The sequence below is a fragment of the Vidua macroura genome, chromosome 3, assembly GCF_024509145.1.
Source record: "Vidua macroura isolate BioBank_ID:100142 chromosome 3, ASM2450914v1, whole genome shotgun sequence".
NCBI classification, from domain to species: domain Eukaryota; kingdom Metazoa; phylum Chordata; class Aves; order Passeriformes; family Viduidae; genus Vidua; species Vidua macroura.
In genome coordinates this window covers 4,091,213-4,111,202 of record NC_071573.1, presented here as the reverse complement: position 1 = coordinate 4,111,202, position 19,990 = coordinate 4,091,213, and the positions used below count along the sequence as shown (strand labels likewise).

Below are 19,990 nucleotides of genomic sequence, written 5' to 3'. Positions count from 1 at the left end.
TCTGGGCATAAGCAGACCAAGAAAAAAGGAAATTTCCCTACGAGTAATGGCCTTGCCAAGCAGAGACGTGCGGGGCTTGCCAGCGGTGCAATGTGTGATTGAAGGTGGCAGCACTCAGACATCTCGGGGAGCTCCTGGATCAGGAGCGGCAGCTTGGAGGAATGCCCAGAAAACAGGAATGACCCGCGGGGCATTTCGGCACAGCGAAAGGTGACACGGAAAGGAAACTGAAGGCTGCGGGGAACCGCGGGCGCTGCTTGTGCTGCCGCTGCGGGGACAGCTTCCTAAGCCTAAGGACACGGGAGCGTGGCAGGAGGTGTGGCCCCTGGGCAGGAAAGCCTCCCTCAGCTGGGATTCCCTCCTTCAGCCCTTCTTCCCGCTGCTTCTGCCTCCCTTTCCCCCTCTGGCCGTGCTGGGCTGCTCGTTCCCTGGCTGCTTTCCTGAAGGAAGGAGGAAGAGGAGGAGGAGGAGAGGATGATGGCCCTGGTGCCACACTGCTGGCCTGGCTTAGCACATGGGCACAGGAGCCGGGGCCACGGCAGGAACCACAGTGGGCTCCAAAGCTGGATGAGGGCCCAGTGGCCAACAGGGCTGTGCTGGGGTGTCTGCTCAGCTGGATCCCTGCAGGATTCCAATGCCACGTGTGGCCCCAGCCCCTGCAGGAGTTGCCTGGCCATGCACACAGGATAAGCCTGGTTTACATCCAGGCTTTGGAGGAGGATTTGTGAAATCTCTCCTGAACAGCACCGCCAGAGATATTTAGCAGGACCACAGATAGCAAGTGGCATCCCAAGAGAAGCCATGGGTGCTTGTGCCTCTCACTCAAGGAAGCAAAGCAGAGTGGCACTGGAGGTTTGTCCCCTCCAGGTTCAGCCAGAAGTGGCCACCAGGCTCAGAACACCATAGTCAGGGGCAGATGGACTTACACACAGAGAAACCACCTCAGCAGGAAGGCACAGCCCTGCCAAGGAGCAAACAGCAGCTGAGGATTGGGAAGCACAGCATCCCCTTCCCTGCCACATCAAACTCGGTGAAGCAGGAACAGTTTTGCTGCCCAGTGACTACCAAGGACTGAGCAGTGTGATCCCCAACACATTCAGTGCTTTTTACTTTTTTCTTTTTTTTTTTTTTGTTTTGCACAGTAGTTTAGAAAGATCCACCAAGAAGAAAATGAGGATGGTTAGGGATCCAGGGGAGGGAAGATTAGGAAGAGAGAGAAGCATCCACCCATAAAAACATATCCCTTCAGACCTCAACTAAGAAAGTATCCAATTATTTCTTAAATGTCCCCTAGACTTTTTGCCTCAGCCTCCTTGCCTTGTTAGCCATTCCACATATTTATTATTCTTTGCATGAAATAATACTTCCTGACATCTGTTCCCAGTTTGTTTCTCTTTAATTTCCATTTATAGCACATTTTCCTATCCTCTGACCATGTTAAAATAAAACAATAAGTATGTTTGACACAGTGCAAGCTACTTAAGATCATGATCCTTCCCTGACCTTGATTTTTTTTTTAAAATATGTTCTAAAACACAGAAAGCACTTGAATGAACTTAGTTGAAAAAGGACACGGAGAGCTCAGAGAATCACAAAGCGCTCATTCCACAGCGCTGCTGCAGCCAGTGACTCAGCGAGCAGCACGAGGAGCAGTTTGTGGTCACAGCCCAGTTCCTCTCTGACAAGGACCAGCTGAAGGCAGCTGGGGAAACAGAGGTGCTGGGGGCTCCATGAGATGAGAGGGCAGAACCAGGAGGCTCTAAGAGAAAAGGCAGCAGTGGGACAGGCACGGCAAAGGAAATGTTAATTCCCTGCGCAGGGACACAAATTGGCTGGAGGGATGTTTCCCCTTCTGACCAGGCAGATGGGAAAAGGTGCCCTTCCCTTGCTCTGAAGAGATTTCGTGTCCAAGTGCAATCTGGCAGCTCCACAAGCAATAAATCCTCAAGGAGAAGCAATGAGGAGTGCTTTAGTTATGGCACGGGAACATTTTATGTTGTCATCTCTATATTGGTACAAGCCCTCCATGTAATTTTAGCTCAGGAGGAGGTTGCTTATGAAGCAAATATAAAATGGCAAGAAGCAAGGAAAAGGTGTGTACACACCTTCCAGTCAAGTGACAGAGCAAACCAGGAGCCAGGATTGTCACCTTTTTATGGACCACCAGGCAGCAGCTCTGCTGGGAGGACATCCTTCCATCCCGCTCTGTCCAAGTGCTGGCCTGCTCAGGCTCAGCTCCTGCTGAGCCAGTTCAGTGTGGGGGGACATCCTGCTGAGACCAGGCTGGCAAGGTCACAGCCCTGAAGGGAAACGCAGGGAACTGGAAACCCTTCTGGGAGCCTCTGTCAGCGCAGGGGCAGCAGCTGCTCTGCAGCTGGGTGTTCCAGCACAGATGTGGGCACTGCAACAGCCAGCAGCCATCCAGGCAGTGCAGATCCTGTGCCCCTGACCTGCCTCTGGCAGATTTCTTCACTCACACAAGTGTTTTACTGATAAGGCCTCAGCCTGCCAGGCTACCAAGGGCACTTTCCTTTACCCACATTCTGAGCCGAGTGTGTACGCACTTAGAAACCCTGGGTTCCATCTGAGGCTTTCTCAGGTCAAACCAAGCCATGAAAAACAGGACTAAGAGCAGCCAAGTCCAGCTGTGCTCTGACAAAGCACTGGCCCCTCAGACACGGCGTGCAGGTCCGTGCCAGGGCTGCACCACTGCAGCCCAAGAGGCAGAAGGTGATGAGGCTGGATGGTCTTTGGGGAAGCAGATCAGAGGTGGTTTTGAAGGCTCGCCAGCAAACAGCTGGATCAGGTGCTCTGCACATGCAGGACTGCTCCTTTTGGAAAACCAGCACCTCCCATTGCCCAGGAGATGCTCCCCTGACTGTCCCCTGGCTGCTGCAGCCAGGCTGGGGAACCACTGAATCCCCAGCAGCACGGGGCTCACAGGTACAGAGAGGTGTGCTTGTGCCTCTGCTCCCTGAACTCCCTGCACTTCATCTGCTTTCCTGGGCTTTAACTCTGAGCAGACAGAGCTCACAGAGGTGGATTTGTCCTATAAAGTCCATGGTTTGGAAGCATAAATATGAGTTTCCCCTAATCTGCCTGTTTCTTCTGCTCATTTCTCCTCTGCCACAACTGGCCAATTTACCTCTGCTGCTCATCCAGCCCAGCATCCACAGCATCTGGAAGACTCCAGAAGTGACTGAGGAGATAAAGGGAAAAGCTGTGCTACACCCCAAGGCCTGATTATGCAAAGCTTTGTGGAAACAGTGTTGCTGCTACCTTAGAAAACAGGTTGGGAGGAGGGGATAAGAGCTTCACAGTGTGATTCAGCCCATTCTTGGGGCTATAATCTGGATTTAACCAGCACCCCCTATTTTATGTGCTGAAATAGGATTTCTGAAAACGTACCAAGGGTCATTTTTTGTAAGTTGCAATCTCTTTATTTGATTAAGTAGTCTGAGTCAACAAAGTCATACTCTCCTCTATTTCTGACAGTTTCTTCAGCATCTGGCTCAACTTGGCCTCATCAAACTCCAGGCAGAGAAACTCAGATTCCTACAAAAGAAGAGAGAACAATATTTGAGAAAAACAATTATGCTTGATCCCTGTGCAGCAGTTTGGTGAGGAATTTGACAGCTTAACTCCATTTGTCAATGGACTTTCTTGCATTTTCCTGTCTGATTAGGATGGATAATTTGTATCAGTGACAAAAATCCAGGTGGGATCTGCTTGTGGCAGATGTGTTTGCAGGAGACTCCACAAGAAAGTGGGAAGAAAGACCTGGAGTATCTCTCACAGCATTCCTTGATTAGGAAGCACTGGAAAAGTCAGATCTCAAGCAATGCATGAGTTAACCCTGAGGCTCTGAGAAGCAGAAGACAGACCACAGACCCTTGCTGAATGAACCATTCTCCATGGACACCAGCAGACCTGGGCAGCATCAGCCTACCCTGAGCAACTGCTGCAAACTGGACTGCAGAGCCAATGCCCCTTCAGCTCCTGCTGCATCTCCCCAGGTTCAGCATCCTTGCTTCTCCACACCTGACTAGAAAACTCCAGAGCAGGCTTTCATGCAACAGCTCCTGCAGGAGGAGCAGCTTTTCTCACCACCCCAAAATAATCCCAGTATCTGAAGCACATTCCAAATCTCCTTCCACAGACAAGATCGGACAGGAGCTCTCTGTAACCTGACCCCTCATTGCTGCACGTGTGTTCCAGCCACGGGCTGCTTTCTATCCTGACCTTGGGGAAGGATGGCAGTGCCATGCTATGCAGGGACCTGCTCCTCCATGGCATGACCTCCAAGGCCAAGCTCCTGGTGACTTCTCAGGCCTTCCAGCCACAGCTCTGCACCCCGAGTCATGTGAGCCCATCCACAGATTTAATCAGGCCAGGGCTGCCCGTGCAACCTTTGAGATCTGCTAAAGCTGATTTCATGGCTTAATCACAGGGGGAATGTGAGTGGACAGGAGGAGATGGAAGCACCTGCTTCTGCAGGAGATGTTTTTGCCTGAACCTAAGGCATAAGGAGGACTTTTACTTTTTGTGAAAAATGTATATTGTATGATTGGCTCTTCACAAATATTAAAATGAACACTATATGTTATGTTGGAAAGTTATACTGTATTAAACTCTTTTAAGTAATGTGGTAAATATAGTTTTAGGCTATAGCATAATATTAAAATAGAAACTATGTGATGTAACATACTTTTTGCAACTAGCTCAAGGAATGGATAAGATAATTAAGAAATTCTTTGCGTACAGATAACAACAAGACACTAAGATTGCAAGAGAAGAATTATTGCCTCCTTATCGGGAAGACCCAGACTTCGGGGGACCAACATGATTGATTTACAAGATGGGGGAGGGAGTTGAAACAGAAGAAATCCTTTGTTTGAAAAGAATTTTTGAATATATGAATATGCAACAGGCTATTGCTTTTAAGGGTTAATCCTTTGTTAGCAAGGTGTGCTTTGGGGCATAGCAAAGCACCCCGAAGTCTGTAATTCTTTGCTTTTTACCGTCCTTTATTGTCCTAACTCTGATTGTTCAAATTCATATTGCTCTAATTTTTATTACTATTTTTATAACTATTTTATTACTATTAAACTTTTAAAATTTTAAAACAAGTGACTGGCGTTTTTCACATTCCCCTCTTCAGGTTTTGTCAGTCAAAAGGAATGTAAGTCGATCAAAACAAGACTCTTGATTACACAGAACCCTTTGGTTACACAAAGACACTGCCACTTCATACAAGTGTAAGTGCACTCACGAAACATTCTTTTAGCTAGAAAGCAGCTAAAACTCTCCCACGTGGGCTGGACGGTGTCTGGTTATCCACTCTCATGCAGACCAACCTAAAACCTGGCCCAAGAGGGCTGTAAATAAGGCTGCTCAGAACTGAGCTTCAGTTTTATTTAATGCTTTTGTTAGTTTATCTCCCCCATGAAAAACGGAACAAAAAATACGATGGAGCCATGGAATACAGAAATCCTTATTCCTTCCCTAAGGCGTCCTCCAGGAGCAGGACAAATGGTATCCCTGCTCATCCTCAGCAGGAAACAAGGTTCTTCTGATCCCTCCTACTGCTAAAAAATAATTCAGCCCCCTTGGAGTTAAGCAAAACCAAAATCAGCCACAAACTCGGAGTCCCGAAGCCGGGCTGGAACCTGGGTTCAGCTTCGGGCTGGGCAGCCGAGCTCGATGCCCTGAGGAAGGTGAGGCAGTGGACACGCATTTCCTGCCTTGCTTTTGTCCCTCCACACTTTCCCACCCCTCCTCCCCTTGCACTGCCGAGCCCGGGCTATAAAAAGGAGCTGCAAAACAAAACATCCAAGAAACACAAACTGCCCCCAGCCTTGAATCGGGTTTTCTAGGAGCTGCAACAACAGAGTGCTGCAAAAATATTTATATGAGAGACTAAGAGAAGCACGACCTTTTCTGTCTCAGTAACTATACTTAAAACCCTCATGTATCTTTTAGAAAACCAACCCTCACAAACTGAAAACTTAAAAAAATTTACGATTGTTCGCTATTGTATCAGTTTGGCCCGCTACTTAAAATACTTTCTAGCAACTTTGATACACGTCATATTTCTAAGTTTTAGCCACTACATTGGAACAACGGAGAAAAACCCCTCAGAATTCGCATATCATTCTATTCATATTCATTTCCCCTTGATTTGGAGGATCCTACAACAGCATTCAGCATTTCAAAGGCACCAGCCAAGGCGCCAGACCCACTCTTAGAAGCCGTCTCAACTCGACGCGGTGCTTGTAAGATCATTAGTGGTTCTTTGTAAAGGAATTAGCGCAGCGTGAATGACCAGGAGAGCGCTCTTCAGGCAGTGCGAAAGCATCAGCTCCGGGTGCCTGTGTGCAAACACAGCCAGCCGAGGGCTTCGGGACTTGTGCAGCCTCGCAGCTGCTTCCCGCAGCGGTGCGAGGATCGCCGGGGTTTGGGTCCGACCCTTCTGGAGCAGGCGGTGCAGCCATGTGCTCTGCAGAGCCTGCCAGTCAGTGCAATCGCACTGCTCCGGAAGAGATTTTATTCTCTTCTGTTATTTTACGTTTTGCCTTAGAGTCGGATGTTTTAGAGATTTAGCTTCCCCTTGCATACGTAAAACTCCAGTCTGTAATGTCACCAAAACTTGTCTTCAAAACAGCCTGGTACCTTTCACCGTGATTAAGAATCCACATTAATTTTCAGCCTCCCCATTTTTTTTTTTTTTTTTTGGGCAACAGAGACAAAAAAAGAAGTCAGTATTCCAATAAAAAAGTAGGAGAGTTCAGAGGTGCTGCCTTTTTGGACATTTTGGGCTTGGCTGGTATCAAAGCGCAGGGCCCTGGTTAAACCAGAGATGTGTTGGCACAGATGAATATCTGACTGCTCCCATTACCAGCAAATTAGGCTGAAACACCAAAGCCGGTGGGGGATAAATAAAACAAGGAGCTGGTCCCCAAGGCATCACCGAGCCAGCACACAGAACACGCCCGGGAATTCACAGCACATCAGCTCCCCCAGCAACACCCACGGGCACAAACAAATGGCATTTTGGTTCCAAGGCATTCATTAATCACAAAAGACAAAATACTCGTTTCAGAATAAATCCACTGCTGATATTTTTTTGGTCCAATTTTGCAAACAAGTGTTAAGAGATTGCTTCTCTGGAGTAAAAGAAAACACAGGCAGGGGCTTAGGCATAACCTGCTGTTGCCAAAAAGTCTGGTTTATCTGGTAATGTCAACTCTCCCACTTCCTCCAAATGTGCTAATTCCATGTAAATACTTTTCTAATAAAACACCTGCAGGGACTATCCTGTAACTATTATCCCAAGTCGTAAGTGTAATTGTATTCCAGCAGGAAAATCAATCACAGAATCACAGGACGACACCTTCCACTAGACCAGGTTGCTCCAAGCCTCATCCAACCTGGCTTTGAACATTTCCAGGGATGGGGCATCCACAACTTCTCTGGGGAAACTGTGCCTCACCACCCTCTTCCCAATATTTAATCTAAACCGACTCTCTTTTAGCTTCAAACCATTCCCCTTCTCCTGTCACTCCATGACTGTGTCCTAGGTCCCTCTCCAGCTCTCTTGGAGCCCCCTTTAGGTATTGGAAGGGGCTCTAAGGTCTCTCCAGGGTCTCCTCCATGCTGAACAACCCAGACTGTCTCAGCCTGGCTGAGGTGCTCCAGCCCTGGCAACATCTTCATCACTCTCCTTTGGACTCATCCCAGCAGGTCCATGAGGATCACTGGTCAGCAATGGTCAACTGTGAGCCTCCATCCTCATCAGCACCAGAGCAGGTTTTGCATGAGCCAGTGCCTGCTCACAGGCTTGCACGGTACACAAATGCAAATCTTAATTAAAAAAAAAAAAAAAAGGGGGGGGGGGAAGGAATAGAAAAAAAAAGAAAAAAATCCAAATGCCCTCTCCAATAACAAAAAAGACAAGAGAAAAGAAATTAAACACCACACCCCCTGCCCCCCAAAACCTCAACATAACCAGAAATTCAAAATGGAAATTAGAAACTTTTTAACAGAGCAAGGACACATTCTCCTTGGAAAAGGCACATCCAGAAGTGATTTTTGCAATGATGCTGCCAAGCTCTATCACAGAAGCCTTCCTTGACTGCAGACTATTCTTACTCATTACTGTGGGAACTGGGTGTTGTGCTGCCCAATGGCAGAAGATAAACCCTGAGAAATTCACCCCTGCACTATAAACTTGCTTCCAAACCTTTCTCTGGGTGGCCTCTCACTGACACCTGGTGCTCACAATTCCCAGGTGACTCCCCCTGGGTCAGAGGGACCTGTCCTGTCACACGTGCAGAGCTCTCTCCCATCCCCTCTTCCACAAAAACATCTGCTGCAGGAATGTCACAATACACAACACCCACCTTGCATGAATGATCCAAAAAGAAGAATTCTCTGGATTTTAGCTTGTATTTCCTTCAAAAATCACAGTAATAGGACATTAAACTGGGTAGTTCCACTGGGTACAAATATTTCATGTCAGGAGTTTATGAGAGCAATTTATTTTTGCCGTTTAGATTCTCATCTTAGGAATATCTGATAAGTGGCGAAAAGAAAATAAAACCACAAAAAGTTGCCCCAAACCAATGCAGAATGATGTAAGTGTGAGATGCTGCATCGATTCTTCTATCACATTGCATCAATCGTGATCCTATTGCAAACTTCTGGAGTTATTTTTATATTCATTAATATTCTGCAAGATACACTGGGGCATATGATAATGACAGCAAAATCTAGATAATTCCACAAAAAATGCAACGGATTGCAATCCATTGATTTCACACTCCCACATTTCTGACAATACTAAGTTCATTATTTTAAATTCAATTTAGAGCTATTTTTGCTAGATATCTACAATCATGCCCTTCAAAAACTCTAATGTAAAGTGCAATTCATTTCCATAATACTGTATAAAATAAAGCACATATATTTGTAACTGGCAGTGCCTTTTAATTCACCATTATTTTGGTATTACATGAACCAGGAACCTCTTAAGCAAATTATTATTACATCCCCTTCAAAAAAAAGAAAAGTTAACTCGATTGCAGATTTTTTAATACTTTTAATGTAACATCAAGCCTGTAATATCACAGATTAAGCAGATTAAGGATTGCAGAAAATGGAACAATTCCAAAGGATAAAAGTAGATCCCTGATACTGCAAAGCAAATGTAATGTCATTCCTTTTACATTATCAGCCTCCTGAAAATAGTCTACCTCATATTTTACATCCTACATGAAGAATGAGCACTTATGGATGCAACTTTAACTTGCTGCTCCCCGTGCCTTTTGGAGGTGCAGCTTTCTTTTCAGGAAGTTTTGAAGAAAAACAAAGCCAAACCACAATTTAATCAGTGTAAATAATTAGAAGGTAGCTTTTATACATTTCACATTAAAGAGCTAACAAGAATGACATAATCCTTACTAACTAACAAGAAAAAAGGACAATACTGTTATGAAAGCCTCTTCCTATATGGCTCTGGTGATATTAACTTTCATTGCTTTCTGTAAACCTTCCCATTTCTCTCTTTTTGATTTTTAAAAAAAGCCCCACACTGATTCACACCTGTTTTCTGGTTTCTGACCTTCTGCATTCCCCACATCCCACCCCGAGTGCCCTGCCCTGTGTGCTGCCCCTGCACAGACCCATCACTGCAGGGGTTTCTTACCCACTGTTCCCCCAAACCCTTCCAGCACAGGTTTGGGGTTAGTGACCCCTGATTTCTGTTCACTCAGTGCTAACCACAGCTCCCAGATGCTCTGAGGACACTGCTCCTCCACGGGGGATATCCCTCAGAGAGGAAAGGTTAAAAAAGCCACAGTTCTGCTGGAACCAACACAATGCAGAGAAAAGGACCTGTTTGTGCTGACAAAATGCAGATTTCGTTCTCATTTATGGACGACTCTTTGCAAGGTCATGCCTGTGACTTCTTGTGTGGCCTCACCTGATCGATTGCTGTTAGCTAAGCCTGCTCACCTGGTTCCTCCAACACCCTTTCACAACATCCTCAGCCACCCGAGGCTCAGGCTACCCCACAAAATCTGCTGCAGTCACAGGAGCTTCACAGAACAGAAAACCCTCTATGGCTCTCCCTCACTGAAGAGTGGTGGATGTTTGACTCTATATAATGCTGCATCTGCACTCTGGGATTTAGGCTAAATCCTCTTGGAATTGATCTGTTGGACAAAAACTCTACCTTGAGGTGCTCAGAGTATCCTAAATTTTTAAGGCACTTCTTTTTCAAGAGGACATCAAGAGGCACCTTTCTGACCTTGCAGTCACCTTGAGCTTACTATTTCCAAGGTTTGTTTTTTTCCCCTCAAAACCCTGCCCCCCATTACAGCACTTCCTATGAAAAAAAAAAAAGTATTTAAAGAGAAACCTCCAAAGTATTTTTTTCCCTCATAGTCTTGATCTTGGATATGGACAAAGCAGTCTGGGGAAGGATCCAGCCTGGCATGGGAAATATGGACCATGTAAGCAGGGCTGGGTAATCCCAGCCAAAGACACTGCCACAACTTCTGCCTTCCTGAGATAGGAATGGAACTGAGACAAGGGAACAGAAAATGTTGTGATCCAACTCCTGCTGCAGGAATGAAAAGTGAAACCTCTCTGTATCTGAACTGTTCCTAACAAATAATGCAAAAGCACACACCCCTGTGACCCCCTGTCTGCCCCTACAGACACTGCTTTGTCAAAAAAGCACGTCAAATGCTTCCATTTGAATTCCAGCATCTTTGAAAGCACAGCTGAGCTCCAGCTCCTTCAAAGCCTAAAACAGGGAGTGTGGAATGTTTAATCTTTAACAGGAGCGTTTTCCCTCTGCTGCTTAACTGGCTTGAGGTAAATAGGTGTGATGGCACACCAAATAAATCAATTAACCTGCTTAGGCTAATGACACTGCCTTGGAGACCCGGTATGCAACTCTGGCTGGGTCTTGAGCCAGCTGCTATTTAAACAAAGGTGTAAACAGAGATAAAAATCATTAACTAAGAAATGCATGAAGAGGTTTTCAAAGGAAAAAAAAAACAACAAACCCAAAGCAGTGATATCTGCAAGCTTCATCAAACTGCACACGGAAGCACATAAAGCCAGCATAAAAAAAAAAAAAAATTAAATTACCTTTGTATCACTGTGAGATTTGAAACAAAACATGTATTAAAAAACTAAATTTAAAATAAAAACTATATATAACTATGTAAGAATATATACATATGTAGTTTATGGACTACATATGTATATATTCTATATAACTACATATGTAGTTTATAGTTCATATACATGGAAAACTATATAAAAACTATTTAAAAACTCCATTTCTGGCAGGGCATCAGGCTCTCTCACAAGGGTACCAGCGATGAGAAAGCTCCATCATCACTTATTCAAGGCCTGGCTGCTGTGTCAGCTGTTCACTGACAGAGTCTCTCAGTGGAACCACTGCAAGGTGAGGTGCTCTCCTCTCAGAGTCCTCTGCAGGGCACCTTAGAGGGTAAATGCCCTTCCTCACTTATGATCTGCATTTTTCTACCTTGTTTGCCAGCTGTCCTTGGTTTCTTGTGCCGTGTTTTGTTTGGTTGGTGTTTTTAAAGCTGCTCATGGAGGTGAAATAGCAGTCTCCAGCTTTCCCTAGACGTGTTTCATGTCCCAATAACTAGGCTAGCCTTTGAGTTTTCAGTCTTGTAGCACTTAATTGCAGTGTGAATTTAGTCTAAGAAAAAGAGTCCTTACTGATGCATCTTCTGCTTTTACACTAAATCCAGCTTTTCTAGTGAGAACATTCTTTAGATCCAGAATTAATTTTCATTACATTTACATCCACCTATTACCTAACATGGGAATCATTCAGCATGGCAAATATAAAATTAAAATCAAACATCACTCATTATCATAACCTCCCCCACACTTTCTCAGAATAAAAGTTTCAACGACTTAATGTTATTATTTACCATTTTCTTAAATGTTTCAGGAAGTATCCTATCACAGCATCAAACCCTCCCTGCCACTGAGGCATGTTTTTGTAACAGGGTATCACCAAGACCAGGAACTTGGTTAACTCCTAATGACACAAAGAAATTTCTGTGCTTTTAATGTAACTTTTTATTTAATCGAATCAGTGTCAACCACATTCCTCTCTGTTACTGCAATAAACAATACCAGGAAAACAGGAATGAACTCGAGAGGGTAAGAATTGCTTTATACCAAACCAATCAACACAGTTAAAAGTAATCTGCATTTAGAAATAATCCCACAGTGAAAGAATGCACTAAAAACCTGAGCAGAGAATTCCTGACCTTTAGGAGGCTGTGTGACTTGGGATTCTGGCATATTCTGGCTGAGAGTACTGCTGGCTTGCAGGCTGAATAATTTGGTTAGCAGCCCCAAAACAGATCACTCCTGCTCCTCCACAGCTCTTTCATGTTTATGTGTTACATAAATGACTCAGGAATCCATTAATGTCCTGCCCAAATATGAAAGCTGAGGAGAAACGAATATCCTCTTCCAACCCAAACCATTCTATGGTTCTGTAATATTGGGATATTGGGACACAAGACAGATGATAGACTTTGCACCTGGGTAGCATAAGAGATTTGATAACAGGAAGCCCTGGCAATAGCAAACAGAACTTTGAGGATTAAATCATGATTTCAAGAAGATTCAATCAGACTGACTTACTGGAAAAGTAAGCAAGCAAGCAAGAGATGTTTAAAATGTACAAGTTTGTTTATGTGATGATTAACCCAATCATTGTAGTAAAACACTACTGGCCTTCCTAAAATCCTATATAAGCATTTGTACTTCACAATAAATTCGGATTCTTTGACCATCACACCGAGTCCCCATCTCTCTCTTCATCACTGATACTGTAACCCTAAAACAGTTTATTTTCCATGAGAGCAGACAGTGCTGGCTCCTGCTGATGGCAAAGGCCAGAGGATCTTGGCTTTTCCTCTCCAACCAGTCTTCAGTCACAGCCATACCTGGTTTTCTCAGAGAAGAGACCAAAGATTAGAATTACTCTGAAACAGCATTTTGGAGTAAGATGTGTTTAAAACCCTCTTTTCTGCTCCTTTCTGAACCCTGCACATTTGCCCTGTGGCCTGAAAGGCACCTGGATTGCCTGAAACAAGAGCACATGAGGGGTAGGTGGGTCCTCTTGCTGAAATGCTTCAACACCCAGAGCTGAACTAGAAGTACAGAGGTGTTTATTTTGGTTGCTGCAAGTTTTGCAAGTAGTGAGTAAAGGCCATGCAAACCCTCTGCTGATTTACGTGTCTTAATGGTAACAGTTAATGCCCTCAAAAAACCTCACTTCAAAAAGTCCCTATATTCTTCACCTAAGCTCTGAAATCAGCATGACCCAGCTACAGCAAAAATGCTTTGTGCCCAAAAAATGGCATTTTTCAGAAATAATTTTTGAAGGGCAGCTGTTTGAGCCCTTCTCTCCTGGCCCAGCAAGCAGCAATGCCAAACATCTGTTTGCTCCAGGGCTTTTTACCATCAGAGAAGGGAGAGCACAAGGCACAAACACCACCAGCAGCATCCCCATCTCCTCCCAAAAACATTAACCCTCTGTCCCTGGCACACTGATCCCACACATCTGGAATTACAAGCAAATACACCTTGAAATGGATGGTGAAAAGTCACTGGCATTTGGGCAGAACTGCTCATCTAAAAATACACAAACAGGGTACCAAAGGCTTGAAAATATGCCTGCAGTCCAGCATGCATTCAGCTGGGCTTTCCTTCTTAAAATATTTAATAAGACAAAGCAGTCAGACCAAATAGGCTTTTTATTTTTGCTGCTTTTATGGCATTTATCCATAACCTTTCTGATGATCTGAAAATAGAACTTATCAGGACAAAAGAATCTACTCAGAGTTATGTGGCCACTGCAAACACGTCTCCTCAGTGGGACCAAAATAACTGTATTTGTTTCTTTTCTGCAATTTGAGTGTGTGAACTTACAAGGGGTCAAAAAAGCCAAATTGGGAAAAAAAAAAAAAACAAACAACCTGGTCTAAATAATTTTTAGTATTTTTTCCTCAATACTTTTAGAATGCAAACTGCTGTCTTTCAATTCACCATGAGAAAACTCCCACAGCAAAGGGGGCAGCCACGTGTTTGGAGTCCAGCCTGGTTTCCAGCCCCTCCAACACTGCTGCTCTTGCTGTTCCAAAGCCTGGGGACAAGCATCACACTCGGATTTATCAGCAAAACAGCAGCTCCTGCTCAGTGTGGTGCAAAGTCCACTGAAGATACTGAGAATCTCTGCACTGACCTCAGTGACCTTCAGATCAAATGCACAGAAATATCAGCATTATGTGCCAGCAGGGAGACACCAGAGGAATACAGTTCTCTTCGGAAAATAAAGGAAAAGCTCCAGATTTCCATTTTTCCTCGCTGTTTTTTTGTTTTGTTTGTTTGTTTACACCACAGAATATGTCCTTGGTATTATTTGCTGCAGAATACGTAACTCCTTTTTCTTTTTTTCAGCCTCTTTTCTTGTGTAAGGTGAAAAGCAAAGGCTCACAGTGAAAGCTGAAGCTGGAGGTGCAACCCTGGAGAGACGAGCGTGGGAGGACATTTCTGCCTGAGCAGAATCTCACTGCAGCCAAGGGACTGCCTGCTCTGCCCACACAGCTCTCCTTGCTTCAGTTAAAATTACAACTTTGTTTTATTCTATCTGTGATTTCACAATTCATTCTAGAAATGAATGTGGGCAATAGAATACCAGCTCTGCACTACAGTCAACACCACACCTGGATTAATCTGTTTAAAGATCTCATCAGGACAGATCAGAACACCAGTTCTCAGCATGATCCCCAAACCAGCTTGGCCACAAGGATTGTTTTAAGGCTGGAATGTCATAGTCCTCTGTACAGGCATCGTGTTGAAGTGTATTTTTTTTCCAGAAAGATAAAAGGTATGAAGAGGAGTTATCTAATTCTGGTTGACCTCCCATTCTCAATTCAAGGGCAAGTGGTACTGAAGTAGAAATCATTTCCATAACTGAATTGCACAGCAGCCATTTAACAATTAATAAGCAATCCACTCAGCATATGAAAACTGAATAGGAAAATAAACACATGACAATCAAAGATACCTCTGCACAAAGACAGGCTTCAGCTCTTCCACATCAGATATTTAATTAGTAGTCTCTTTCTTCTTCTCATCATGAACAAGGAGAGAAGAAGGCAATAAAAGACCTTAACCACTTCTCCTGAGGAAAATGGAGATTATGTGAATGGCTCGTTTAGCTTTCTGTGCCTTTGAAGCAGAGGAGTCTCTCTTTTTTTTTTTTTTTTTTTTAATTATTCTCCACAACAGCAACCTGTCTTTTTGGGCCTGCACCCAGAGGAGTCTGGACACCAGACTCAGCAGAGTGGGCACGTGTCTCCTCATGGCACATCTGCAACGCTGCAGCATCAGGAACATGTCCCAGTTGTGACTGGCTCCCCTTGGCAGATGTGAGGTCATTGCTCTTGCTGTAGGACTGGGAGAAATAAAATATATTTCACCTCCTCCCCATTCCTGGGCTCAGGCTAAAGATTTCCTCCTGGGAGACCAACCTAAGCACCAAGGACTTTGCCTCATGGGCTTCATGCTGGCCTGGCCACACTGTGGCCATGAGGGCACAGGGACACCACTCCTGTCTTCAGCACCAGCCCTGCCTTCTCACTGCAGCTCCTGAGTGGGAGAAGAAGTCACGTAGCAGCTCTCAGACAAAAGAAAACTGAATGCTGCTGTGATTTCAGGCAGGGAGATGAGATGGAGAACAGCATTACACAACTCAGAGCCACCCCTCCTAAGGAAGCAGGGGAAGGGGAGGATGATGTGCAATGCCAAATGCTGTTGCCTGGTTTTAGACAGCTGTCCTGAAGTGGAGCTACAGTAAAAGCTGTGAGTGGACCTCTGTCCCTAAAATGCATGTGCTTCTTCTCTTTTCAAGCATCAAAACACTGCACAGGATTTTTAATCCTGCCAAGCCTAGGGGTTTGTACTGATGGCTGTTCTATTGGCTGCTCTCTTGACCAAAAGGTGCTAACAAAGCCAGGACAACTGTGCAGCAATGTGATAAAAATAGCTGGGTTTGGTTTGAATATCTTGCTTTTCAAACCCTCTGCCTCTTGGGAAGCTAAGCCCTTACCTGTGAAAGGGCTGGGAGGTAGTGGAAACTGTATGGAAAGATTTGAATTATTTTGAGGGCTAGTAGGAAAAAAGGGGCCTGCATATAAAGGCAAAAATGCCAGTGAGAACAGGGAATGTCTGTCTGCCTTCCCTGCCTGCCTGCAGGATTTTCATGTCTCTCCTAACCCTGCTAATGCCTACTACTTCTTTCCATGCCTATTACATCTTTCTTTAAGGTGAGGAGACAGGAGCTAGCACACATTTTGCAGCAGCAATAATTCAATTCTCAGGTTTATTTCCTCCCATTCTTGAATCTTGCTTTTATCTGCCCCCCTGCTGAGTGCCTAACAGGGATTTTCACTGACCAGCCAACACTTGCACCCCTGGTTTTCCCTTCCTTCTCAAGCCTTTCCAACACACACAGAGCTCAGAAGGGTTTACAAAACCCAAATGACTGCTTCTCCAAAAGCATCATTTCATCTCCCTTCTGGAGATTTTTTTTTTTAAACCATACATTGATTAGCAAAGCTGAGTTCAAGTCTCGTTAGCTGTTGTCTGTATCCAGCACAGAGCAGCTGGAATTCAATTCCCAGAGCCTGCCAAGGCATCTGCAGGGAGAGCAGAGCCCAGGACACTGTGCAGGCACAACACCCACGGGACCTGCCTGCTCTGTGCCTGAGGCAAAGCCAGAAGTGGAGTTTCATTTCCAGAAGGGCCAAACCTGCTCAGAAATTGAAAACAAAGTTTGATAAACAGTTAAAAGGTTCTAGGAGAAAAGGTGGCATGCTGGGTTCCCTGCATTCACTCTGCCCTGCTGTAGGCTTAGAAATATAGTGGATATTATAAAATGTGCCTTAATTTCCTTGGAGAAAAGGATTATCCTGAGATAAAGAGTGCTGGAAGCAGCTTTACATTTGGAATGGCCTTTCATCCCACAAGCCCAATTAACATTTCTGGAAACAAGCTGCAGACATGTAAAGACATTTTTAAAATATCAGCCTGACTTATGAAAAAGGTATTGGTACTGTGGTGCTCCTGAAATAACCAGGGAGAGAATTTGGCACTTCTGACCTCCTTTGATTGGATCCCCAATAAACAAGTTCTTGAAGAGAACTCAGCATTACCATTTTATGGGTTTGTGCTACTTCTGTATGCAGCCACTTAACAAAGGACTGGAATTAAATGCTGATGAAATACCTTAAAATGACATTACAGACCTCAACTCCTCATTTCAAACCAGTGCAGTGGCAGTGTTTGGTTGTGGTTTGGGATTTTTGTGGTTGTGTGGCAGCAGAGCAGGGGAGGCACCACGAGCATCCCCTGCACCAAAAAAGCAACAAAAAAAGAGTAACTTTCAAAACAGTAACTTCCACTATACCTTTTAAGAAATCAAATACATCTTTGGTGTGCTGTAAAACCAGAACAACACACCCAGGCTGAAAAACATCCCAGAGGTGCTTTCCAGAAGGAACACTGAATCCACTCTCAGAATCCTGTGCTACTGCAAAGGGATTATTACAATTTTCAGGCTGAATCTAAAACAATAAAACAGGGACAGACAACATCAGATTTGGATTTCTGTTTTTTAACCTCAGTGTTTTTTTTTCCTATCACAGGATCTTCCCAAGAGCTGATCCATGGGGAGTGCAGTCATAAACCTTGGGCTGGAAAAAGTCAGAGGTCAATCCTCAGCAGCAGCTTCAGGGATGCACCTGCAGTTCAGACAGTGAGGGGTCCTACATCACTTGCCCTCACAAGAAAAACCAAGTAGGGATGAGAATGGAGCTGCCTGTGAACCACTTGAGAGGAGTCATGAGGGATTTCCCTTGCTGGAAACCTCTCCCAGAGGTTATCCCAGGTGTCCATCCCTCCACTGTCCCCCAGCACTGCTCTTCAAGAACGTGTCTGATGAAATTTCCACCACGAAATCTCCAAGAAAACCAAAGTCTTCCAGAAAAGGGGACTGATTTTAGTGCTCCCACTGCAGATGAGCCTCAAAAACATGAAGTGGTCCTTGCACAGCATCTCTGTAGAGGAATTAAGGAGGAGGCAAGAGGGTCATTGGCCATGTCAAAAAAACCCACCCCAGACAATATTTTTCCTCAGGACCAGACCTCTAATGCAACCCCTCTTTTCTTGCAAGTTTTTGGTTGCCTTGGATTCTGTGCCTCAGAATGGTCATGAATAGAAAATGATAAGGAAATACATCTCTCCCCACACTCACTCCCACCACACATTACACTTCCTTTGTGAGCAAAACTACCAGGACTTGTTCAAAGTGTGGAAAAGCATATTTTTAACTGCTGCTAAAGATACGGTGAGTCATTAATGATCTGGGTGCCAGGAGACCGTGCTTTGTGAAGTCACTGCTGCTCATTATTTCCAGAAAACAATTAGTCAAAATGAAAAATGAAGCTCTGGAGCTTCCAGGAATTGGATACTGTTCTTTGGATCATTCATGAACAGGATGAAGACTGTAACAGCTGTCTGGACCATCCTCTCACCCCTTTAAAATGGATATAACTTGAGATAAGCTCATCTGTAAGGGACAATAAAAATAAGAGATCCCCTTCAGGAGCTGTGGATGGGGAGGATGGAGGGATAGAAACGCTGAAAAATTATCCTTATTTACTGACCTGGCTGCATTAAACTCCAAGCTACCTACTTTTTATTTTTAAACAAGAGTCTTAAGCATGTAAAAATAATACCCTGGGAGGGATACTCATGCTGGAAATAAGTTCAAATAACAAAACCCACAGTGGTTAGAACTGGGATTAGACTTTCAAAAGACAACATATTGAATAGTGACTGTATTATCTGAAACAGAACATTTGAAGACATTTTCTTTTCATTAAAAATGAATCACCATACTTTCCCCCAGCTAACACCCATTTATCTAACTATAATGAGGGGCTGACATTTGATGTTTTATTTGATGTCTACAGATTCACCCACCAGAAGATAACTGCTGCAGGAGCAAAAAGAGCCTGGCACCTAGGTCTGAAGCACCAGTAGCTCTGTGTAAAGTTCTTTAGTCTCAAAATAGCCACATCCATATGGACAGATGCACTCAGCTCAATGAGATTTATTGCTATGAGATAAAATGGCCAGAAAAGCAGCTTTCCTAATTTTTTGTCTTAGGTAAAAGCTTTAAACACTGTCCTCTTAGTTTTCAGCTATGAAGGGCAAAACAGAGTTGTTGGGTTGTTTTTCTCCCTTAACAAAACGCCAAACAAACCCCCAAAACCACAAACCCAAATTTTTGCTTTGGAGCCACCCGTGTGCGACACAGCCAAAGTGTCCAGCACTTACAGCAAAATATTTCAGGCTTCACAACTCCAAAAAATGATCCCATGCCACAGGCACTGTCCCAGGGCTGGATTAAATAGAAGGGAGCTTAATACCAGCATGTGCTACACTCATTTTAAGTCATGTCCCCTCTCTCCCTAATTCTGCTGTTCATTTTTTGGGCCCATTATCCATGGGTTGAGCATCCCAAAGCGTGCAGCAACACACCACTACCCCCCAAATGCAAACCTGGAGCACTTAATAGCAGCAGTGTTTTGGATGTGCTGCTCAATATTTACAACTCAGCTGAAAGCAGCTTTGAAAAGGCCATTTTTTCAGCCACAGGTACAAATGTTAATGATTAATGTGCTTTTGCATGAAGTGGGAAAGAGGAACAGATGTAGCAAAAAGAAAACAATAGTAGGATAAAGGTTGTTGGGGAAAAATATGGTGTAGAAGTTGAAGAATGGAGGAATGGTCCATCCTTGGAGTTACCAAGTGTAGCAGCTCACAGTAAATGAAGGAGGTACAGTTT

At 44.4% G+C, this 19,990-nt stretch overlaps 1 protein-coding gene across 1 annotated transcript in view; it reads right to left on the bottom strand.

Annotated features, from left to right (window-relative positions):
• COMMD1 (copper metabolism domain containing 1) overlaps positions 1-19,990 on the bottom strand; it is a 63,639-nt gene that overhangs the window by 403 nt on the left and 43,246 nt on the right. Inside the window, exon 3 of the mRNA XM_053973164.1 lies at positions 3,409-3,555. Coding sequence (XP_053829139.1) covers positions 3,448-3,555 — 108 coding nt within the window. The 3' untranslated portion in view covers positions 3,409-3,447. The remainder of the gene's footprint in view (positions 1-3,408; positions 3,556-19,990) is intronic.